General features: G+C 52.8%; 1 protein-coding gene across 1 annotated transcript; it reads left to right on the forward strand.

Moving 5' to 3' along the window:
• The first annotated feature begins 1481 nt into the window (after positions 1 to 1481).
• TRAF4 (TNF receptor associated factor 4) lies at positions 1482 to 21579 on the forward strand. Its single transcript, XM_056865006.1, has 7 exons — positions 1482 to 1635; positions 11464 to 11515; positions 12452 to 12556; positions 12763 to 12924; positions 14892 to 15053; positions 16649 to 16804; positions 20947 to 21579. The coding sequence occupies exons 1-7, from the start codon at positions 1493 to 1495 to the stop codon at positions 21577 to 21579; spliced, it is 1413 nt and encodes a 470-aa protein (XP_056720984.1). The 5' UTR covers positions 1482 to 1492.
• Positions 21580 to 21892: the final 313 nt, after the last annotated feature.

The following is a 21892-nucleotide window of genomic DNA, read 5'->3' on the forward strand; positions in this document are numbered from 1 at the left end:
TAAGCTGCAGTACTGCAGTCCAAGCTCTGCTCACGACCTGAGTTCGATCCCAACGGAAGTTTGTTTCAGGTAGCCGGCTCAAGGTTGACTCAAGCCTTCCATCCTTCTGAGGTCGGTAAAATGAGTACCAAGCTTGCTGGGGGTAAAGGGAAGATGACGGGAAGGCACTGGCAAACCGCCCTGTAAACATAGCCTAGGAAATGTCGGGATGTGATGTCACCCCATGGGTCAGGAATGACCTGGCGCTTGCACAGGGGACCTTTACCTTTTACCTCTCTCCTTTGCATGGGTATCCAGCTGTGCTCAGATGTACAGATTCACACAATCAACAATTTGGGGGTATGGTGGTGGAGAAGGTGGGCCTCCGCGATTGTGGTGTAGTGGTTACAATGATGGCCCACGGCAAGGGAATGCCAGATTCAAATGCTCACCTAGTTCATGATTATATAGTTGACATAAACCTCACTCTTTCAAGCTCCCGTGACCCAAAGGTCTTTAGCAGTAAATGGGGAGCCTTTATTTCTTTAAGGAAAATATGGTGGAGAGATACTTGGCCACCGCCCCTGTTATTTTTGGATCTCTACCCACCAGCAGAAAGGGGACTACTTTGTCTTTTGGTATGGTGGCAGATAATTTGGTACGGTGGCAGATAATTTAATTAGAATAGCGGTAATCCATTGATCACGGTAAATATTGTGTAGGGCAAGGATTCTTAAACTTTTCCCACTGGCGACCCATTTTTGCCCGAGAAATTTTTACGCGACCCCAGGTATATAGGCATATAAAATAGGTACACAAATCAAACATTTACTGATAATAAACCATGAAGAAATTTATTTTAAAACAGTTCTTTGGTATATTTTACGATTGGTACAACTACCATTTATTAAAGCCTAAAGCCAATGTGCCTACTGAGGCCAAATTTTTCGCGACCCCCGCCTTCAGTTAAGCTCTGGTATAGGGGACATTCCAACAGATGAGCTAGCGTGTCAACTCTCTGGATGTCACATGCACAAAGTCTATCTGAACAACGTCCGTGAGCGTCTCTTTCCTTTTAGCCCCGCCGAAGGAGCTGCGGTCGGGCGACGCGCACCGAGCCAAGAGGCCTCCGTGCTTTGGGGGCCTCCGGCCGGCCCCCGTTGGCCCCGAGACCCGGCTGCCCTGGACTGCACGCCTCGTCGCGGCCGGTTCCCCTTTTTCCGAGCCGCCCCGCCGCTGTTTCCTCTCCTGCGCGGCAGGCGGCGGCGCTTCTCTCCAAGGCACAAGAGCAGGCTGGTCGAGGGGGGCGCGCGGCGTTGGCAACCTTGCCGCGGCGCTAGGACCCGGCGGCGGGGGGGGGGGAGGAGGCGGAGGAGGAGCGGAGGCGCGCGGGAGCGAGCGCGGGCAGGCGGGGGGCGCGCAGAGCCCGAGCGGCGGCGTGGGGTGCGGCGGGGCAGTGGGGCGGGGGGCGCGCCCGGCGGGCGGGCGGGCGGGCGGGCGGGCGGGCAGGGAGATGCCGGGCTTCGACTACAAGTTCCTGGAGAAGCCCAAGCGGCGGCTGCTGTGCCCGCTGTGCGCCAAGGCCATGCGGGAGCCCGTGCGCGTCTCCACCTGCGGCCACCGCTTCTGCGACACCTGCCTCCAGGAGTTCCTCAGGTCGGGGGCCGCCCCGGGGGGGGAGGGGGGAGGTATTCAGGTCGGTGGTCGCCCCGGGGGGGGGAAGAGAGGGGGGGAAAGAGAGCGGGGAGTTCCTTAGGTCGGTGGTCGCCCGGGGGGGAGAGGGGGAAGAGAGGGGGAGTTCCTTAGGTCGGTGGTCGCCCGGGGGGGAAGAGAGGGGGGGGAAGAGAGGGGAGGGGGAAGAGAGGGGGAGTTCCTTAGGTCGGTGGTCGCCCGGGGGGGAAGAGAGGGGAGGGGGAGGGGGGAAGAGAGGGGAGGGGGGAAGAGAGCGGGGGGAGTTCCTTAGGTCGGTGGTCGCCAGGGGGGAAGAGAGGGGAGGGGGAGGTGGAAGAGAGGGGGAGTTCCTTAGGTCGGTGGTCACCCAGGGGGGAAGAGAGGAGGGGAGGGGGGAAGAGAGGAGGGAGGGGGGAAGAGAGGAGGGAGGGGGGAAGAGAGGAGGGAGGGGGGAAGAGAGGGGGGGAGTTCCTCAGGTCGGTGGTCGCCCGGGGGGGAAGAGGGGGGGAGTGGGAAGAGAGCGGGGGGGAGTTCCTTAGGTCGGTGGTCGCCCGGGGGGGAAGAGGGGGGGAGGGGGAAGAGAGCGGGGGGGAGGGGGGAAGAGAGGGGGGGAGTTCCTCGGGTCGGTGGTCGCCCGGGGGGGGGAAGAGAGGGGAGGGGGAAGAGAGGGGGGGCGCGTCTCTTCTCCGCCCGGTCTCCCGAAAAGGCGGCGCCGGCTGCCGTCGCAAGGGGGGTGGGGGGGGGGAGATCGGCGGAACAATAGCCGCCGACGGTGGGGGGGGGGGCCGAGAGAGTCGGGCTGGTCCGCCTGGACGCCCCTTGCCGAAGGCGGCTCTGATCGCTTCTGGGTCCCCCCCACCATGAGCACCGTCCAAACGACCCCCGGGGGGCAGCCCCTCGGGGGAATTGGGGCAGGGGACATCTCCATCCAGTGTCACGGGGAAACTGCGTTCTGAGCTGGGGGTGCGTGCGGCGCTTCTCCTTCCATCCTGCCTTTCCTGGGGAGCTGAGGGTTGCCAGCCTCCAGGTGGTGGCTGGAGATCTCCTGCTATTACATCTGAGCTCCAGCCGATAGTGATCAATTCACCTGGAGAAAACGGCCACTTTGGCATTGGGACTCTATGGCGTTGAAGCCCCTCCCCAAACCCCACCCTCCTCCGGCTCTGCCCCAAAAACCTCCCACCAGTGGTGAAGAGGGACCTGGCAACCCTAAGGGAGCTCCAGGTAGCCTGAATGCCCCCATCCCATCCCAGCTCCACCCAGTTCCCCAGGAATAAGTGCCTTGGCAGAGTAGAGATTCGAACCCAGGCCCCTTCCTAGGGTCTGCTAACCGTTGGGCCGTACAGCCTCTCTCCCAGCTGTGGATGCTGTCAGCCTGGCGGCTTTGCTGGGGGCTCCAGATTCCTCCTCCCATCTTTGCTTTTTGGATCCTGCCTTGTTCCTCAGCTCTTTCCTTCCACCTCGACACCCCCCCCCCCAAGTGGAGCCCATGCCCTTGGTAGGGAGGCCTGCCCTCTCTCTCCCCCCTCCCTTGGTGGGCTTGTTTTGTCTCCTCTGGGTGCGGGTGGGTTGGGGAGGGGGGAGGCGAGAGGCCAAACACGCCCGAGCTTGCCCCAGCTGGAGGAGCATAAAGAGTGTTTGTGTCTTCAGGAATGCAGGCGGAGGTATTTTTCTATTTTCCGTGGCCGCGGCTTCCTTCATTCCATGGAGGTTGTGTGTGTGTGTGTGTTTGCAGACCCAGGTGTTCAGAGCCAGTAAGGTATAGTGGTTAGATTAGTAGGGTTGCCCACCTCCAGGTAGTAGCTGGAGATCTCCTGCTATTACAACTGATCTCCAGCCGATAGAGATCAGTTCACCTGGCGAGGATGGCCGCTTTGGCAATTGGACTCTTTGGCTACTCCAGGTAGTAGCTGGAGATCTCTATTGGCTGGAGACCAGCTGTAATAGCAGGAGATCAGTTCACTTGGAGAAAACAGCCGCCTTGGACATTGGACTCTATGGCAATGAAGTCCCTCCCCAAACCCCACCCTCCTCAGGCTCCGCCTCCAAAAACCTCCCGCAGGTGGCGAAGAGGGACCTGGCAACCCTATAGATTAGTGCTGGGGAGACTAGGGTTTGAATCCCTGCTTTGTCTTGGAATCTTGCTGGGTGACCGTAGCCTGGTCCCTCACTCAGCCTAGCCTACCTTGCAGGGGGTTGTTGGGAGAGTAAAATGCAGGAGGGGAGAACCATATGCCAGGAGACAATATGCTAAGAATGAGGCTGGCGGCTTAGTTGCTGGAGACCTGCGGGGCTCACAGAGCAAGTTGTGCGGCCTTAGCCTGGAGCCCAGCACTACTTTTGGGATATGTTGACTAGTGCAGGGGCTTGGCACACCAAGTGGTTTGTGTGCACGCACATGCGCACTTCCCATGCAGAGCGGCGACCTGTGGCCTGCATCTGGGCCCTGATGCTTAACGGATTGACAGCCAATTGGGGGGCGTGACCTGGCCAGAGTTTGCCAGGATTGAATCCCAGAATCTTTTTTCTTTTCTTTTTAGCGCAGCTCTAGAATATGGTGAAGCTGCCATAGAGGGTTCTCTCTGTGCATGCGCAAAGTGCCTTTCCCATTGCTCTGAGTCACCGGAAGCAGCTACTCCCACCGCTGGGGTTCATTGTTCATTTCTGGGTGGACTTTGAATCGAACTGTGTGTTCGAAATGGAGGACTTCTTTCCCTGCCAGCTCTGGGCAGGGTGACCTTCGGGCAGTAGTTCTGCAGGGAAGGTTAAAGGCAGGGGCTGACCCCCCCCCCCAACACACACATGCTGCCTCAGCACATTCTCTGCCCAGCCAAGCATGAGGGAGACTGAACAGTCTTTAGCGGGGATTAAGCCTTTGCATTCACCCTCCCTATCCAGACTTCACGGCTCCTCTAGCTTAATGTTTGCGCTCTGTAGCGTTTCCACCTTGGGGTCCAGAGAGACCCTGGTGTGCTGAAGATGCAGGGCCTGTTTAATGCTGTGTGAATACCATAGCCCTTCTCGAGCATTCAAAACATTTCACCACCTGGCTGGCCAGGGTGGGAAGAGCTGGTCTGACCCAGCAGGGCTTTTGCCTGTATTTTTACAGTGTGAAAGTTGACCTCTCTTTTTGTGGCTATTGTATTGAGATGGGAGAAGTTAACTAGGCCAAACGCTCCCTTCTGAAAAGATAACCCTGAAAAATGGGTGGGTTTGTGGCTGTTCAGATACGTGAAGGCCCTGGAGGAAAGAAAAAGAAAAAATACTTTTGGGGGAAATGTGTTTTTCCTAAGAACTCCCCCCCCCCCAGTTTTTTCAGCTGCAAAACTGGAAAATATAGGGGAACGCTAAAATAAATTAGGATATTGTGTTCTCTTTTGGAATTAATGCAAATTCTTTTTCAGACAATGCTTTACTCAATTGATGTCGTACATAATTTTTCATACTGTACAATATGCAGCTTTTAGTAATGATAAATCCTTGGTATGATGTCAACATATAAAATGTATTTTCCAAGATACGTTTATTTAAATGTGAATAGTTTTGACAGCCGTATGCTACAGTGCGGTTTGTAATAAACAAGAGTTGCATGTGTTCAGCATTATACAATGTAACCGGTTATCAAAACAGGCGGGTGTTCTGATTGTATATTGTTTCTGTCAAAATAATGCCGTTTCTTTTCATTACTCTAACGTCTGTTTTCTGATTTCAACTTTCACCCTCCCCGCCATCTCTTACATGGCAGAAACCAAAACACATGTGATAAGGTAGCATAGGGTACAGCATTCTGCAGTTTTGCTTGAAGGAAACAAAGGCATTTACTGGTTTAAACTCTATAAACATGCCAATTAGCGCCTTTCATATGCGAAGCAAGTTACGAATGATGCATTTTATGTTGTTAAAGCAGCAAAATAAGAAGGTTTGACGGGAAGGTGAAGCTTGGGTTTTTGTTTGTCTTCTGGCTCTAAATTTTTCAGAACTTTTATATCTAGGTTTGTTGCTTTGTTGGTGATGAGGAGAGGCCAGCAAAGGAAGATTACTTGAGGAACATCCCCCCCCCCATTCAGCTAACATGTTGCTCTGTGGGTCTCTCTTGCTGATGCCCTTCCTCTTGACGCCCAGCCTAGGTAGACGGCATACCTGCTTTCTGCTGGTGCTCAAGAAGCGCTCTGATTTTAAGTTAAATTCTGAAATCTCAGCACTTTAAACAGGTTCTGTGGCTCATCTGGGGACTCCTCTTGTGCAAATATCTCAAAGGGGCTGGTTGTTCCTGAACAAACTGACGCCCAGATCCGGTTTGTATTGGTTTGGACAGATAAGCCTTTTTCCTCCCCTCCTCCCCCATATTTTCCCTTCCCTTAACAAAGGGAGAGCAGCTGTCAAAAGGAGAATCCCGCTGCCTTCTTCCCGAGGGCTTTCCTTTCCTTACCTTGCAAAAGAGGAGAGGAGAGCTGTCTCCGTGGCAGACAACCAGCTTAAATTCTTGGTGCGAAAACCGTTCCGGGCGTACAATAGCAAATGGAATCCCCGTGGCAAGGGCAAAATTGCCCGCTGCTGCCAGCTGCTGGATTCTGCAAATCCGTGCTCGCCCTGGCACGGCCACAAGGAGCCGTGGGACCAGGCTGTGTGATTCCTCCACCATGTTTATGCCAACGTGCCAGTCTTCCCAGTACACTTGAGGAACAAGCATCAGTTAGCAGGAGAGGGAAGAAGAGTGGCCTGGGTTTTGGTCCTGGGTCACAACACAGAAGAAGAAGAGTTGGTTTTTATATGCCAACTTTCTCTACCACTTAAGGAAGAATCAAGCCGGCTTACAATCACCTTCCCTTCCCCTTCCCACAATAGATACCCTGTGAGGTAGGTGGGGCTGAGAGAGTGTGGAGGCAGCAGCCTGATTGTTTGGGATATCCCCCTTCCCAGTCATGGCCTCTTGACCGTTTCAAATTAGTGGCTGTCTGGAGAAAAGCTGGTCCAAAGTGGACGGAGGGGGGGGGCTGTTGGAATGGGCTTACAATGAGGAGGGAGGTTGTGCAGATTCTCCCCCATGCTTGCTTAATGCTTTCTGTGGAATGCAGAATTTGAGGACACTTGGGATGCCTGGAAGTCAGCAGGAGGCATGTCGCTGTGCTCATTGATGGGGCTGACTAGCTTTTTGGGGAGGTTTTTTTGGGAGAACCAGCATAGTGTAGTGGTTAAGAGCAGCGGCTGGAGCGGTGGAGTCTGATCTGGAGAACCAGGTTTGATTCCCCACTCCTCCACATGAGCGGCGGAGGCTAATCCGGTGAGGCTAATCCAGTGAACTGGATTTGTTTCCCCACTCCTCCACAGGAAGCCAGCTGGGTGACCTTGGGCAAGCCACAGCTCTCTTCAAGGTCTTTCAGCCCCACCTACCTTACAGGGTGTCTCTTGTGGAGAGAGGAAGGCGATTATAAGCCGGTTTGAGTCTCCCATAAGTGGTAGGGAAACCAACTCTTCTTCTTCTTAAACATTTGCAAGTGGGAGGCAGCAGTGGTACGGCTGGTGAGCCCTGGGAGGGAGGGGGCAGGAGCTCTCAAATTTGCTCTCCCGGGCGGCTGGAGGGGAGGCTTCCGCGCGCACACACAGATGATGAGGGAGTAATCCTGTGTCTAGACTTGGCTACTCCAGATTGTGGGGGGGGGGGAGGAAAGCAGTGTTATGTGGCCAAACACTGCTCCCCACAAGGGGAAAATGCCTTGCTTGTTGGAGAACTGGCGTGTCGGGGTGAGGGAGTCTGGCCCACTCTCCAGCTCGTTTTTCTTTGCCGTTTGGATTTTGGTTTTCAGCGGAGAACGCATCAGCTTCACGCTCCCCACCTGTCATCAGCCCCCTTGGTGAACAAGGGCTCTCTTGGTTCAGGGCTGGGACAGGCTGGAGACGGGGGCTTCCAGCCAGGCCCCTGTAACAACAAAGGCAAGCTGGTGGGCTTGGCTGTCGGATGGCGGGCCCTCGAATGGCTGCCGTGGCCGGGCAGCTGACGGCCCCTGCCGGCATTCCGGTTGCAGCAGCTGGTTCTGCTTTCTTTTAACCGTGGGGGTGCGTTTGTGTGTCTGGCGTAGTGTGAAAAGCATTAATGCCTGCGAGGAAGGGCGGCTCCTGAAGGATGCTGGAGCCCTGCTGGATCAGACCAAAGGGGGCCTATCCAGTCCCGGGCGTTTGCTCTCAGGAAAACCATAGAATCATAGAGTTGGAAGGGGCCATAGAGTGCATGCAGTATTTCACATAGCTGTGAGTGTTCATCAAATACAGCATGATGCAGCCATCCAACTAGGATACTGCTGGCTTAATAAAAGAATGAATGCAATCTTGCACAGTATTACTATTATTATCAGTATTTATATTTCACTTTTCTAACTGCTCCCTGTCCCTAAGGGGCTAACAATGTAAAAAGAAGCAAAAGAACACCAGCAGACAGCCACCAGAAAAGACACTGCTGGGGTGCGGAGGACCAGTTACTCTCCCTCTGCTCAATAAAAGAGGAACACCCACTTACCCATGTAATTAACCTGTGGAACTCCTTGCCACAGGATGTGGTGATGTCATCTAGCCTAGATGCCTTTGAGAGGGGATTGGACTAATTTCTGGAGGAATAGTTCATCACAGGTTACTAGCCCTGATGGGTATGTGCTACGTCTTTATTATAGATGTGGGCCACTGTGAGATACAGGAGCTGGACTAGATTGTTCAAAAGCATACCAAATGCAAACTTTTACCTTTCCATAAAAAGTTGTTTGTATCATTGAAAGCTCTGTTATTGTGTTTTTCTTTTAAGACAAAAGATGTGAATGTATGAGTTGTTTTTTCTAAACTAAAACCTCAGTATTCAGGCTAAATTGCCTTGTTGGCACTTGGCGATAAATAAGTGGGTTTTGGGTTGTAGTTTGGGCACTCGGTCTCTAATAGGTTCGCCATCACTGGCCTAGAGCATCCCTGACAAGGGCTTGTCCAGCCTCTGCTTGAAGACTGCCAGTGAGGGGGAGCTCACCACCTCCCTAGGTAGCCCGTTCCACTGTCAAACAACTTTTACTGTAATTCCCCCCCCCCCTAATATCCATCTGGTACCTTTCTGCCCACAATTTAAACCCATTATTGCGAGTCCTTGCTACCAACAGGAACAGCTCCCTGCCCTCCTCTAAGTGACAGCCCTTCACGTACTTCGAGAGAGCAATCCTGTTTCCCTTCAACCTCCTCTTCTCCAGACTAAACATTCCCATCTCCCTCAGCCTTTCCTCGCAGGGCTTGGTCTCCAGGCCCCTGATCATCCCCGTTGCTCTCCTCTGCACCCGCTCGCTTCTGTCCACATCCTTTTTGAAGTGAGGCCTCCAGAACTGCACACAATGCTCCAGCTGCAGCCTAACCAATGCAGTGTACAGCAGGACTGTGACATCTTGTGATTGGGATGTGATACCTCTGTTGATGCACCCTAAGATCGCATTAGCCACGAGCTGGGCACTGAGGCAGCGGTCTTGTTGGGTCACCCAGGTCCACTCTGGTCTGGTTGCCGGACTGTCCAGGGTTGCGTGCGCCTTCCAATGGGGCTTAATGGGCACAGCGGCAGCTGCCTCATTGGTATCATGCCAGTGCCCATCTGGCCTTATGTGGCTTGGACAGGCAGCCATGTGGCTCTAGGGGGCAGAGGCTTGCCAGGACAGCTGCGGACATTGGCTCAGCAGGGTGCTGCTGGGCTGGCTGGGGAGGGAGTGTTGAGGCAGATGGAGAGGATTAAAGGAGCGGGGAGGTGACCCCAAACTCTCCCCGGTGGCTGTCTGGGTTGTGAGGTTGCTGCACGCTTATGGAAAGGGCAGGGTGCTGCTGGAGTAGGGTTGCCAGGTCCCCCCTGGCTATCGGGGGGGGGGGAAGGGGGAGGGGGAATCTTGAAATGTGGCCTACGCCTCAGCAGCTCCTAGTTGATGATGTCACTTCCAGAAGTGGTGTCTTCACATCAGCGGAGATGAGGGAGAGGCTCTGGCATTTGGGCAAAAACTCTCTGGTAGAAGCTCCTTTTACCACAGAGTTTTGCCCAAATACCAGAGCATCTCCCGTGTCGTAGCCAGTGTCATGACATCACTTCCGGAAGCGATGTTATCACACCGGCGACGTCAGTGCCTAGACCTCAGTTTAAACTTGGTAAGACCCCTGCAGGCCAGCTGGATGGTGCTGGGGGACGCAAAGTGGGGGATCCCCCGCCTCTGGTGGGGGTCTGGCAACCCTATTCTGGAGAGTCCTAAGCTAGGCTTAGGAGGGGGCTTCAGGGGAGTGACATCCCTTCTAGGTGGGGGAAGGATCTTCTGTTGTGTTTGCATTCCCCATGACCAGGGAAATGTCTGCTGCAATTATGGCCAATGTCTGTGTAATGGGGGATGTCTTCCCCCCCCTCCCCCCTCAGCCAAGCAAGGGTACAATGAAGCCATGTCAACCTCTGGTTAGGCCTGCAGAGGAGCACCTGGGCCCCAGCTCCAAGCTTTGGGCTTATGCAGTAGTCTTGGGTGCCATCACCTAGATGGCCCAGGCTAGCTCTATCTAGTCAGGTATCAGAAGCTAAGCAGGGTCGTCCCTGGTTAGTACTTAGATGGGAGACCACCAGGGTTGCTATGTTGGTCTCTTGCTTTGACCCAGATGGCCCAGGCTAGTCAGATCTTGGAAGCATGTTGGCCGTGGTTAGTGCTAAGATGGCAGACCACCAAGGAAGTCCAAGGTTGCTATGCAGAGGCAGGCAATCGCAAACCCACCTCTGAACATCTCCTGCTTTGACCTGGATGGCCCAGGCTAGCCCGATCTCATCAGTTCTCAACAGCTAAGCACTCCGGTTTAGTATTTGGATGGGAGACCACCATGGAAGTCCAGGGTCGCTGTGCAGAAGCAGGCCATGGCAAACCACCTTTGTTAGTCTCTTGCCTTGAAAACTACTGGGTCGCCATATGTTGACTGTGACTTGACAGCACTTTTCGCACAAACAGTAGCCTTGGGTGCCTCAGATGAAGATGCCTTATACTGAACCGCATCATCAGTCCTTCAAGGTCAGTGTTGCCTGTTCACACTGGCAGCAGCTCTCCAGTCTCAACTAGAGGCCTGTCGCATCCCTGCTACATGATCCTTTCAGCTGGATCAGAGGAGCGTGCCTATTATATTAGGTGCAGAGGAACACAGGCAGGATGGTGCTGCTGCAGTCGTCTTGCTTGTGGGCTTCCTAGAGGCACCTGGTTGGCCACTGTGTGAACAGACTGCTGGACTTGATGGGCCTCTATCTGATCCAGCAGGGCTTTTCTTATGTTCTTATGAGATGCTGGGGATTGAACCTTAGGCCTTCCTCACGCCAAGCACACGTTCCACCATGGAGCGGCGGCCCACCCTCAGTTCTCATTCTGTATAATGGGTATCATTTTTGTGTTTGGCGCGACCAGACCTTTTGGCAATACAAAGGTGTTGCGTGCTTGACTGGAAAGGGTCAGGATGGTTTTTGATTTGTGATGGTTTTGCAGAAGCCTGGAAATGGGTTTTGGTTGCTGTCTTGGGGTCTCTTCTCAAGGCAAGTTGTCTTGGTGTCCAAGACAGGTTTGGGAGTCTGTGGCTCATAAAGCTCCTAGCAGCCAGAGGAGAGGTAGAGTTTCTAGTGGCAAGAGAAATGCTGCAAAATGGTGGCAAAGAAGAAGAAGTGGGCAAATATGCCTAATTGGTAGAATCTGGCTGCTCTCAATGCACAGTTTTTGGGTTGGGGTGGGTTAATCCTGATTATTGTCTGCAACATGGGCTAGATGGATCTGTCTGGATTTTCACTCTTCTTATTGCTCTTTGCAGCGAAGGGGTCTTCAAGTGTCCGGAGGATCAGCTGCCCCTCGACTATGCCAAGGTGAGCCCCGGTTGATGTGGAATTGTGGGTGGCCAGCTCTTCCGTCTTAGGTTATTCAACCCTTGGTCAAAAAAGTCCGGCTGCGAGCTTCTGGGGACAGGGAGTCTGTCTCTGTATCTTTCTGCACAGCATGTTGCGTGTTGAAGGGAGCAATAGAATGGGGGGGGGGGGGCTGTCTTATTGACGTCCAGCGTGGTGTACCGGTTGGGAGTGGCGGATTCTGGAGAACCGTGTGTGATTCCCCACTCCTCCTCATGAGTGGCGGACTCTAATCTGGAGAACTGGGTTCGATTCCCCACTCCACATGCAGCCTTCTGGGTGACCTTGGGCTAGTCACAGTCCTCTCCAAACTCTCAGCCCCACCTTCCTCACAAAATGTCTGTTATTGGAGGGGGGAAAGGCAGGTGATTGTATGCCGCTTTGAGACTCCTTAAAGGTAGAGAAAAGTGGGGTCAAAAAAACCCAACCCCTCTTCTTCCCTGGAGGTTTTTAAGCAGAGGCTAGATGGCCATCTGTCAGCAATGCTGGTTCTGTGACCTTAGGTGGATCATGAAAGGGAGGGCATCTTGGCCATCTTCTGGGCATGGAGTGGGGGTCACTGGGGTGTGTGTGGGGGAGGTAGTTGTGAATTTCCTGCATTGTGCAGGGGGTTGGACTAGATGACCCTGGTGGTCCCTTCCAACACTATGATTCTATAATCTGTCAGCAATGCTGATTCTATGACCTCAGGCAGATGATGAGAGGAAGGGCATCTTGGCCATCTTATGGGCATGGAGTTGGGGTCAGTGTGGGTGTGCGGCGAATTTCCTGCATTGTGCAGGGGGTTGGAATAGATGACCCTGGTGGTCCCTTCCAACTCTATGATTCTTCTTCCAGGGAAGTTTTGCTTCCAAGCCCCTACAGATCTGATCTCTTTTCTTCCCCCACCCCTTCCAGATCTACCCAGACCCTGATTTGGAGGCTCAGGTGTTAAACCTGACCATTCGGTGCATCCACAGCGAGGAAGGGTGTCGCTGGAGTGGCACGATCCGGCACTTGCAGGTCAGCGGCTAGATTGCAAGTCCCCCGTGCAACCACCCTGGTACTGTGTGTGTTGAAATGGAGGAGGGTGACAGGGAACCTGGTGCGGTACCCGCGAGGAGAGGGACGGGGGGGTTGGTCTCAATCAAGGGGAGGCTGGCCCGGCATGGCGGCAACTAATGCCCCCTTCCTTTCTGTTTCCCTCTCTCCTCCCGCCTTGCACACAGGCGCACCTCGGCACATGCAGCTACAACGTGGTGCCGTGCCCCAATCGCTGCGGCACGAAGCTGAGCCGCCGTGACCTGCCGCCCCACGTACAGCACGATTGCCCGCAGCGCCACCTCAAGTGTGAGTTCTGTGGCGCCGACTTCACCGGGGAAGCGTACGAGGTGAGGCCGTAGGGCAATGGTTCCCAAAGCAGGCAGTACCACCCCCGGGGGTGGGGGCGGTGGGATTACCTAGGGGGGCACTAAGAGACCAGAGGGCAGCAGGGGGCGCTAGAGGTGGGCCCCTTCAACTGTGTTGTTCACTCATTTACAATAGATCAAGCTATGGTACCATGCTGGCAAATTTAGTGGAAACGATCAGAATTTTTCCCCAGACTTTGAAGAACTGGTACCACTGGATCAAGTCCATCAGTTTTGTTGAATAAACTTCAACTAAAAAGTTTTAATTTGATTTTGAATAGATGTGCAATTAATTGTAAACTGTTTAGAAATTTTGTTGTTATTATCTTCTTCAGTGCGTCATGCAAACCCCTATTTTGAATAATGCTTTTTATAGGATAGGCTTGGGGGCGCAGGGGTTGCGTTTGTGAAACCAAGGGGGCGGTGGCCTGAAAAGTTTGGGAACCCCTGCCATAGGTTCTGGCCCAGCCATCTGTGGGCAGGTGTGAGATGGATCTCGCTTGGCTTGTGGCATGCCCTTGTTGGCTAAGGCAGGGCCCTCTTCCCCAGTGGCCGTTTAAACCAGGCCTCTGTGCTGCTTAATTTAAAGCCAGTCTTGCCTCCTGGAGCCGCTCCCCTTCTCAGGATACCGTCTGAGGCTGAGATTCCGAAACCTTTTAGACTCTTGCCAGCTTGTGGTGTAGTGGTTAAAAGCGGTGGTTTGGAGTGGTGGACTCTGATCTGGAGAACCGGGTTTGATTCCCCACTCCTCCACATGAGCGGCAGACGCTCTAATTTAATTAATCTGGTGAACTGGATTTGTTTCCTCACTCCTACACACGAAGCCAGCTGGGTGACCTTCGGCTAGTCACACTCTCTCAGCCCCACCTACCTCACAGGGTGTCTTGTGGGGAGGGGAAGGGTTAGGGTTTGAGTCTCAAGTGGCAGAGAAAGTCGGCATATAAAAACCAACTCTTCTTCTTGTGTGGCTCCTGTTTTGTGTCGAGAAACCTCGGCTGAGCTCCTGTGCTGACATGCGCGGTTCGGGAAGGGGGTGACTTCTTAGGAGGAAGTTGTCGCTGTTCCCATACAGGTGGGCAATTTTGAGACTTCTTGTAAAAGAAGCGAGGGGTCTCTTTGGCATGGAGAAAAACCTGCAAATGGGCCCTGAAGTTGAATACATGAAGCGGCCTTGTACTGAATCAGACCCTTGGTCCATTAAAGTCAGTACTGTCTACTCGGACCAGCAGCAGCTCTCCAGGGTCTCAGGCAGAGGTCGTTCACATCACCTACTTGCCTGGTCCCTTTAACTGGACGTGCCGGGGATTGAACCTGGGACCTTCTGTGTGCCAAGTGGATGCTCTGCCACTGAGCCACAGCCCCTCCCCATAGTTGGGAAGAGCTCCCAGCGAGCAGGGAGATGGCAGGGAAGGAGCAGTGAAGTTTGGCTGGATCAAAATGTCCACTGTAGCACAAGATGCTCTCTCTTCCTTTGTGAGTGTGTTTGGGGGGGATTCTTTTCTATTCTTTAAATGCTGCCTTTGGCAATTTGGGAAAGTACATCTAAGTAATGAAACATAAGAGGGTTTTTTTTTAAAGCGAATAAGCCAGGGAGGAAAGATGTTGAATTTGGGCTTCATCGTTGGACGTCACTTGCCCAATTTTTGACTGCTAGGTAGCATCTCTCCTGCCAGTTAGGCTCGAAGGAAGCAAGAGAGAATTCAGAGTGGCATCTGCTGAGCTGCCGGTCCCCTTCTGAGGATGTGGCCATCGGGGGAAGGATATGTGGAGGGAAACTTGGATGGATTCATGCTGTTAATAGATGCCTGGGAGAGGATGGTGCCTTTCTCTGGATAGGTGTAGAATTTTGGAGGAAGGGCTTCCAGGCAGGTGTGACCTCAGGTAGTGCATCACTCATTCTTGGCAAACAACCGCTGATTTCCCCGTCTGGTTTGTGACTCTCTTCCCAGGACCACCATGGCCTCTGTCCCCAGGAGAGTGTTTACTGTGAGAACAAGTGTGGGGCGCGCATGATGCGCAGGCTGCTATCGCAGCACATGCTTGTGGAGTGCCCCAAGCGCACACAGCCCTGCAGCTACTGTTCAAAGGACTTCCTGTATGATACTATCCAGGTGAGACTTGGCTTTGGGAAAAGAGGCCCTGGGGAAGGGGTGGGGGAACTAGAACAGGCAGCTGGGATTTGTAGTAGCCTCCAATTGAGGAATGGTTGAGAAAAGGTGTCCTGGGGGGAGAGGCATTTTTGAGGAGTACATCATGGTGTAGTGGTCAAGAGCGGCAGACTCTGATCTGAAGAACCGGGTTCTATTCCCCACTCCTCCACACGAGCAGCGGACTCTAATCTGGTGAACCAGGTTGGTTTCCCCACTCCTCCACATGAAGCCAGCTGGGTGACCTTGGGCTAGGCCCAGTTCTCTTGGAGCTCTCTCAGCCCCACCTACCTCACAAGGTGTCTGTTGTAAGGAGAGGAAGGGAAGGCAATTGTAAGCTGCTTTGAGACTCCTTAAAGGTAGAGAAAAGCAGAGAACCAACTCCTCTCCTTCTTTTAAATTTCCCTACTACCAGCCTTTTTTTTAAGACAAGGGGAGGCACGACAGGTGGTGTTTTTGAGAGGTTATTCTTGCTCGACAAAACTGACAATTAGGAGGGTGAGAACCAGTGGAGGCAAAAGGTTTCTTTGCACAGTGCCTAATTTAATTAATGGAACTCACTCCCACAAGATGCAGCAGTGGCTGCTAGCTTGAATGGCTTTAACAGGGGGCATGGGAACTTTGTGGTATGTGTGTGAGTATTAGCCGGGGTCACTAAACAGCTCTGCTTGAGGTTTCCTGGCATTACCTGGCTGCCACTGTTGGAAAGAGGATGCTGGGCAAAAGAGAGTGTACCGAGCGCCTTCCCCCTACCACTGAAGGTTGCTTTCACCCTCCTGCCCCACCATTCTTTCGTTCCTCTCCCAGCGACCTGAATGCCCCTTCTGGTCAGGGAAGGGAAATGTAATCTGGCCTGGTAAGGTACCTGTTGCTGTATATCTTCACTTGGGAAAGTGTTGTGGCTTCTTGAGAATCGTTTAGTTCATTTTCAGTCTTTGTTGCAGCCCCACGTTTGGGACTGTGCCTGCGTGCAGGCCTGCCACCAGAAACTTTTTACTAGGTCTTAGGCAAGATCAGGGCGGACAGGACGTCCTGTATCCTGATCGCCCCGTATTGGCCATGGAAAATCTGGTTCTCGGAACTTCATCACCTGGCAGGGTCAGTTTACATAGAACTCCCTCCGGTCCCAGACCTTCTGTGGTGGTGTGCCCTAATACACCATGATGTGAGCTGACTACATTTCACTGCCTGGAGGATTTGCCCCAGGGAGGAACGATTTCTGCCCCAGTGAGGGAAGCCTTGCTGCAGGCCAGAAAGCCCTCCACCTGCTATTCATATGATTTGAAGTGGGAGAAGTTTGAGTCTTGGGTTAGTTCAACAGGTAAGTGCAATTCTGTTTTCCTAGATATTGTGGCTGTAGGCATGCATCTTTGGACACGTGTGAACCCCATAGATGTTCTGACTGGGACTTGTGATGTAGATGCCTTGCAAAAACATTTGTCCCTCTGAACCATACCAGGCCCGCTGGTAGAAATAACATGACATTCTGCAGAAACTGGCAGCTGTAATTTAGATTACCTGCAGGATATATTTTTTTTAATGTGTTCCTTTACCCCTAGAATCATGAGTACCAGTGTCCACGGTACCCTGTCCCTTGCCCTAACCAGTGTGGGGTGCCCAGCATTGCAAGAGAAGACCTCGGTGGGCACTTGAAAGAAAACTGCACCACAGCCTTGGCACTCTGCCCTTTCAAGGAGGCTGGCTGCAAACATCGGGTAAGCCTCCATTCGACCGTTTCCCTTCCCTCTTTCTGAGCAGGGTTGCAGAGTGGTGTGTCCAGCGGTCTTGGGGTGCTCCAATGCCCTCCCGATGGCATAGGCGATTGAACTTCTTGCCAGCTACCTGCTGGCACTTCTTGATTTGGCTGATTTGTTAATGAATTTGTTAATTGTCAATTTGCCCCTTTTATGGTATTTTGAAATGTGGTGTTGGAGGAAAGTGTTACGGATACCGTGGACTGCCAAAAAACAACAAATCAGTGGGTTACAGATCAAATCAAGCCTGAACTGACCCTAGAAGCTAAAATGACTAAACTGAGGCTATCGTATTTAGGTCCCATTATGAGAAGGCAAGAGTCACTGGAAAAGACAGTTGAGGGCAGCAGGAAAAGAGGAAGACCCAACAAGAGATGGATTGACTCTATAAAGCCGTGTTGGCGAACCTATGGCACGCGTGCCACAAGCGGCACGCCGAGCCCTTTCTGTGGGCACGCGTGGAGCCGCCGGGGCCCCCCGCCCGTCCCCCGCCCATCCCCCGCCCCCTCTTTGCGGCCTCGACGTCATCTGCCTCCCGCCGCCCCACTCCGCCTTAGCAGCAGCAGCAGCGCCACCGCCCCACCCAGGTGCCGCTCCAGATCCGCCACCGGCCGCTCATGCTCGGCCCCGAGGGCTGCCCTGCCGGCCGCACCGCTACGCCCGCCGAGTCGCCCCCTCCCCCTCCTCCGCCCCCTTGGCTGCCCGTCCCCCTCCTCCGCCCCTCCTCGCGGCCTCGGCACACGTTTCCGCCTCACTGCAGCCAACTTTGTCGAGGGGCGGGGCGACTCGGTGGGCGTAGCGGTGCGGCCGGCAGGGCAGCCCTCGCGGCCGAGCATGAGCGGCCGCGGCGGAGGAGTCCAGAGCGGCGCCTGGGTGGGGCAGCGGCGCTGCTGCTGAGGCAGAGCGGGGCGGCGGGAGGCTTGCGGCGGGCGGCTCTTTTGCTTGCCACTGAGAGATGCACATTTACCCCATCCAGAGTCTCAAAACTGCATGGGGGAGGGTTTGTTGTCTATTTGTGAAAGAGAGGTTTTGCCTTGGACTTGCCACTGAGAGATGCACATTTACCCCATCCAGAGTCTCAAAACTGCATGGGGGGGGGGTTTGTTGTCTATTTGTGAAAGAGAGGTTTTGCCTTGGACTTGCCACTCAGATGCACATTTACCCCATCCAGATTCTCAAAACTGCATGGGGGGGGGGTTTGTTGTCTATTTGTGAAAGAGAGGTTTTGCCTTGGACTTGCCACTCAGATGCACATTTACCCCATCCAGATTCTCAAAACTGCATTGGGGGGTTGTTGTCCATTTGTGAATGGGAGGTTTTGCCTTGGACTTGCCACTCAGATGCACAACTCAACAATAAGCCCCCCTGCAGAGTTTTGAGAATGCAGATGGGGAAAATGGTGTTTGTCAGTCATTGCCATGATTTAATTTTATGGATGACAAAGGATAGTACAGTTTGTTCTGAAAATGAAATCCTTAAAGTGTGGAATTCTCTGCCAAATAATTTTAAATCAATGAAAGCACTTGGGATTGCTTTCCTCACTTTGTTTGGATCATTTTATGCTTGTGAGCATAAGATGTTAACGTATGAGTTGTTTTTTCTAAACTAAAACCTCAGTATTCAGGTTAAATTGCCGTGCTGGCACTTTACGATGAATAAGTGGGTTTTGGTTTGCAGTTTGGGCACTCGGTCTCTAAAAGGTTCGCCATCACTGCTATAAAGGAAGCCACGGCCCTCAATTTGCAAGACCTGAGCAAGGCTGTCAAAGGCAGGACATTTTGGAGGACTTTCATCCATAGGGTCGCCATGAGTCGGAAGCGACTTTGACTGCACTTAACACACACATGTGGGTGACATTAAAACAAGAGGTGCTGCAGATGCTTAAGGGGACAGGCTAAACAACTCTCACTTGGAATTTGGAAAATTGTCTTCTGTTGTAGGAATCAGATTCTAATAACAAATTTCCTAGTGTTCAACTACTGCTCTTTCCTATGCCCTTCATCATTGGTGAGTTGTTATTCGAGAGCAGGGATGGGTTGTTCATTAATAAATATTGGCTTTTGATAACTCTGTTAATGATTACATTGTTGCAAGGTCAGAGCAGACTAAATGAAAATACTACTTCTACACAACCAGGTTATGCAATTCACAGCCACAAGATGTGTTGTGTGGTTAAGTGTTGTCAAGTCACTTCTGGCTTAAGGTGACCCTATGAATTAATAAGGAGTCCCGTAGCGCAGAGTGGTAACTTCAGTACTTCAGTCCAAGCTCTGCTCATGACCTGAGTTCGATCCTGACGGGAGTCGGTTTCAGGTAGCCAGCTCAAGGTTGACTCAGCCTTCCATCCTTCCGAGGTCGGTAAAATGAGTACCCAGCTTGCTGGGAGTCAAGGGAAAATGACTGGGGAAGGCACTGGCAAACTACCCCGCAAACAAAGTCTGCCTAGGAAACGTCGGGATGTGATGTCATCCCATGGGTCAGGAATGACCCGGTGCTTGCACAGGGGACCTTTACCTTTATGAATTAATGACCTGCAAAGGATCCTTATGAATTAATGATCTGCAAAAGTATCCTATTGTTAGCAGTCTTGCTCAGGTCTTGCAAATTGAGGGCTGTGGCTTCCTTTATTGAGTCAGTCTATCTCATGTTGGGTCTTCCTCTTTTCCTGCTGACCTCAACATTTCTTAGCATTATTGTCTTTTCCAGTGAGTCTTGTCTTCTCATTATGTGACCAAAGTACAATAGCCTCAGTTTAGTCGTTTTAGCTAAATGGAGAGTTCAGGCTTGATTTGATCTAGAACCCACCGATTTGTGTGTTTGATGGTCCACAGTATCCGTAAAACTCTCCTCCAACACCACAAGATGTAGCAATGGCTTTTTTTAAGATGATGAGATAAATTCGCGGAGGATAAGTGGAAGGAGTCTATCTGGGAATGCTAGATGCTGGCGTGAAGAGAGGTAGGGTCACTCTCTTGACTCTCTCTTGTATGCGGCTGGCCACTTTTGGAGACAGAATGCTGGGCTGGATGGAGCCTGGGTCTAGTCCAGTAGTTCTTAAGTAATTTTGTGAGCCACCCAGAGCAGTACTATCTTAAAAAAATGGACTACAGGCATGCCTAATTTTATTGTGCTTAGCTTTATTGCACTTCACAGCTATTGTGTTTTTGAGCAGGTCTGTCAGTACCATTTTCCCAACAGCATGTGCTCAATTCATGTGTCTGTGTCACATTTTGGTAATTCTCACAATATTTCAAAATTTTTCATTATTATTACAGTAAAGGTAAGGCACCTGGTCATTACTGACCCATGGGGTGACGTCACATCCCGACGTTTGCTAGGCAGACTGTGTTTACAGGGTGGTTTTCCAGTGCCTTCCCCAGTCATCTACTCTTTTCTCATAGCAGCAAGCTGGGTACATTGTTTTTTAGACATAATGCAATTGCACACTTAATAGACTAGCAGAGGTTCCCAAACCTTTTGAGTCATGGAGCACTTTTCAGGAGAGAAATGGAGCACTAATTTTCACCTAGCACCTATATACTAAACTGAATGACAGTAGCATTTTTCTTTCCAATCTTTTCATGGAGCATTAGGAGCTGTTTCGCGGAGCACCAAGTGCTCCACGGAGCACAGTTTAGGAACCTCTGGACTACAGTATAGTGTTTGTGTGTGTTGTGTTAAGTGCCATCAATTCGCTTCCGACTCATGGCGACCCTATGAATCAAAGTCCTCCAAAATGTCCTATCTTTGAAAGCCTTGCTCATGTCTTGTAAATTGAGGGCCGTGGCTTCCTTTATTGAGTCAAGCCATCTCTTGTTGGGTCTTCCTCTTTTCCTGCTGCCCTCAACTTTTCCTAGCATGATTGTCTTTTCCAGTGACTCTTGTCTTCTCATAATGTGACCAAAATACGACAGCCTCAGTCATTTTCGCTTCTAACAGTATAGTGTAAACATAACTTTTACGTGCACTGGGAAACAATTTTGTTTTCGTGTGACTCCCTTTATTGCGACATTCGTTTTACCAAACCCGCAACATCTCCGAGGAATGCTTGTCGGGGGGAGGGGGGATCATTCAGACTCGCTGCATCTGTCCTCTCTCCCCAGTGCCCGAAGCTAGCCATGACTCGCCACCTGGACGAGAGCACCAAGATGCACCTGGGCCTGATGGGTGCCCTGGTGGCCCGGCAGCGGCAGGAGCTGGCAGAGTTGCGCCGAGAGGTGGAGGAGCTGGCCGTGGGCAGCGACGGTGTGCTGATCTGGAAGATCGCCGACTACAGCCGCAAGCTGCAGGAAGCCAAGCTGCGGGCCAACTATGAGTCCTTCAGCCCCCCGTTCTACACCCACCGGTATGGCTACAAGCTGCAGGTCTCGGCCTTCCTCAACGGGAACGGGAGCGGCGAGGGGAGCTTCCTCTCGGTCTACATCCGGGTGCTCGCTGGCCAGTACGACAACCTCTTGGAGTGGCCCTTCTCCTACCGGGTCACCTTCTCCCTGCTGGACCAAAGCGACCCCTCTCTCTCCAAGCCGCAGCACATCACGGAGACCTTCCTCCCCGACCCCAACTGGAAGAACTTCCAGAAGCCCGGCCAGGGCCGCGCCTCTCTGGACGAGAGCCTGCTGGGGTTTGGCTACCCCAAATTCATCTCCCACGAGGACATCAAGAAGCGCAACTACGTGAAAGACAATGCCATCTTCATCAAGGCCTCTGTGGAGATCCCGCAGAAAATCATGCCCTGAACCCTCCCTCCCTTCCTCCCAGGGGTGGGGCGAGGCCAGCGCCTCATCCTTGCAAAGGCCATCAAGGGCCAGAGGAGGGTGTGCAGCGACGCCCCTCCCTCAAAGTGTCTTCCACCCAACCCCCTAACCTCAGGCCTCAGCTGCGGACGGGTCTCTTTCCTCCCCGCTCATCCTGCCGATGGTGCTAATTGTTTCGGCCCAGCCTCATTGGGGACCCCCCCTCCACTTTACCGAGAGCAGCCGGGCTGCCTCTGCACCCCTCCACCGCCACCCCCCATTTTGGGGCCTTCCTTCCTGGGCATCCAGCCCTGAC

The sequence above is a fragment of the Euleptes europaea genome, chromosome 19, assembly GCF_029931775.1.
Source record: "Euleptes europaea isolate rEulEur1 chromosome 19, rEulEur1.hap1, whole genome shotgun sequence".
NCBI lineage: Eukaryota > Metazoa > Chordata > Lepidosauria > Squamata > Sphaerodactylidae > Euleptes > Euleptes europaea.

Excerpts from the sequence above, each read along its gene's own strand:
- TRAF4 (XM_056865006.1), top strand. The coding sequence starts at position 1,493 with ATGCCGGGCTTCGACTACAAGTTCCTGGAGAAGCCCAAGCGGCGGCTG. Across the intron at positions 1,636-11,463 it reads TGCCTCCAGGAGTTCCTCAG|CGAAGGGGTCTTCAAGTGTC; the intron begins GTCGGGGGCCGC and ends TGCTCTTTGCAG. Across the intron at positions 15,054-16,648 it reads TCCTGTATGATACTATCCAG|AATCATGAGTACCAGTGTCC; the intron begins GTGAGACTTGGC and ends CTTTACCCCTAG.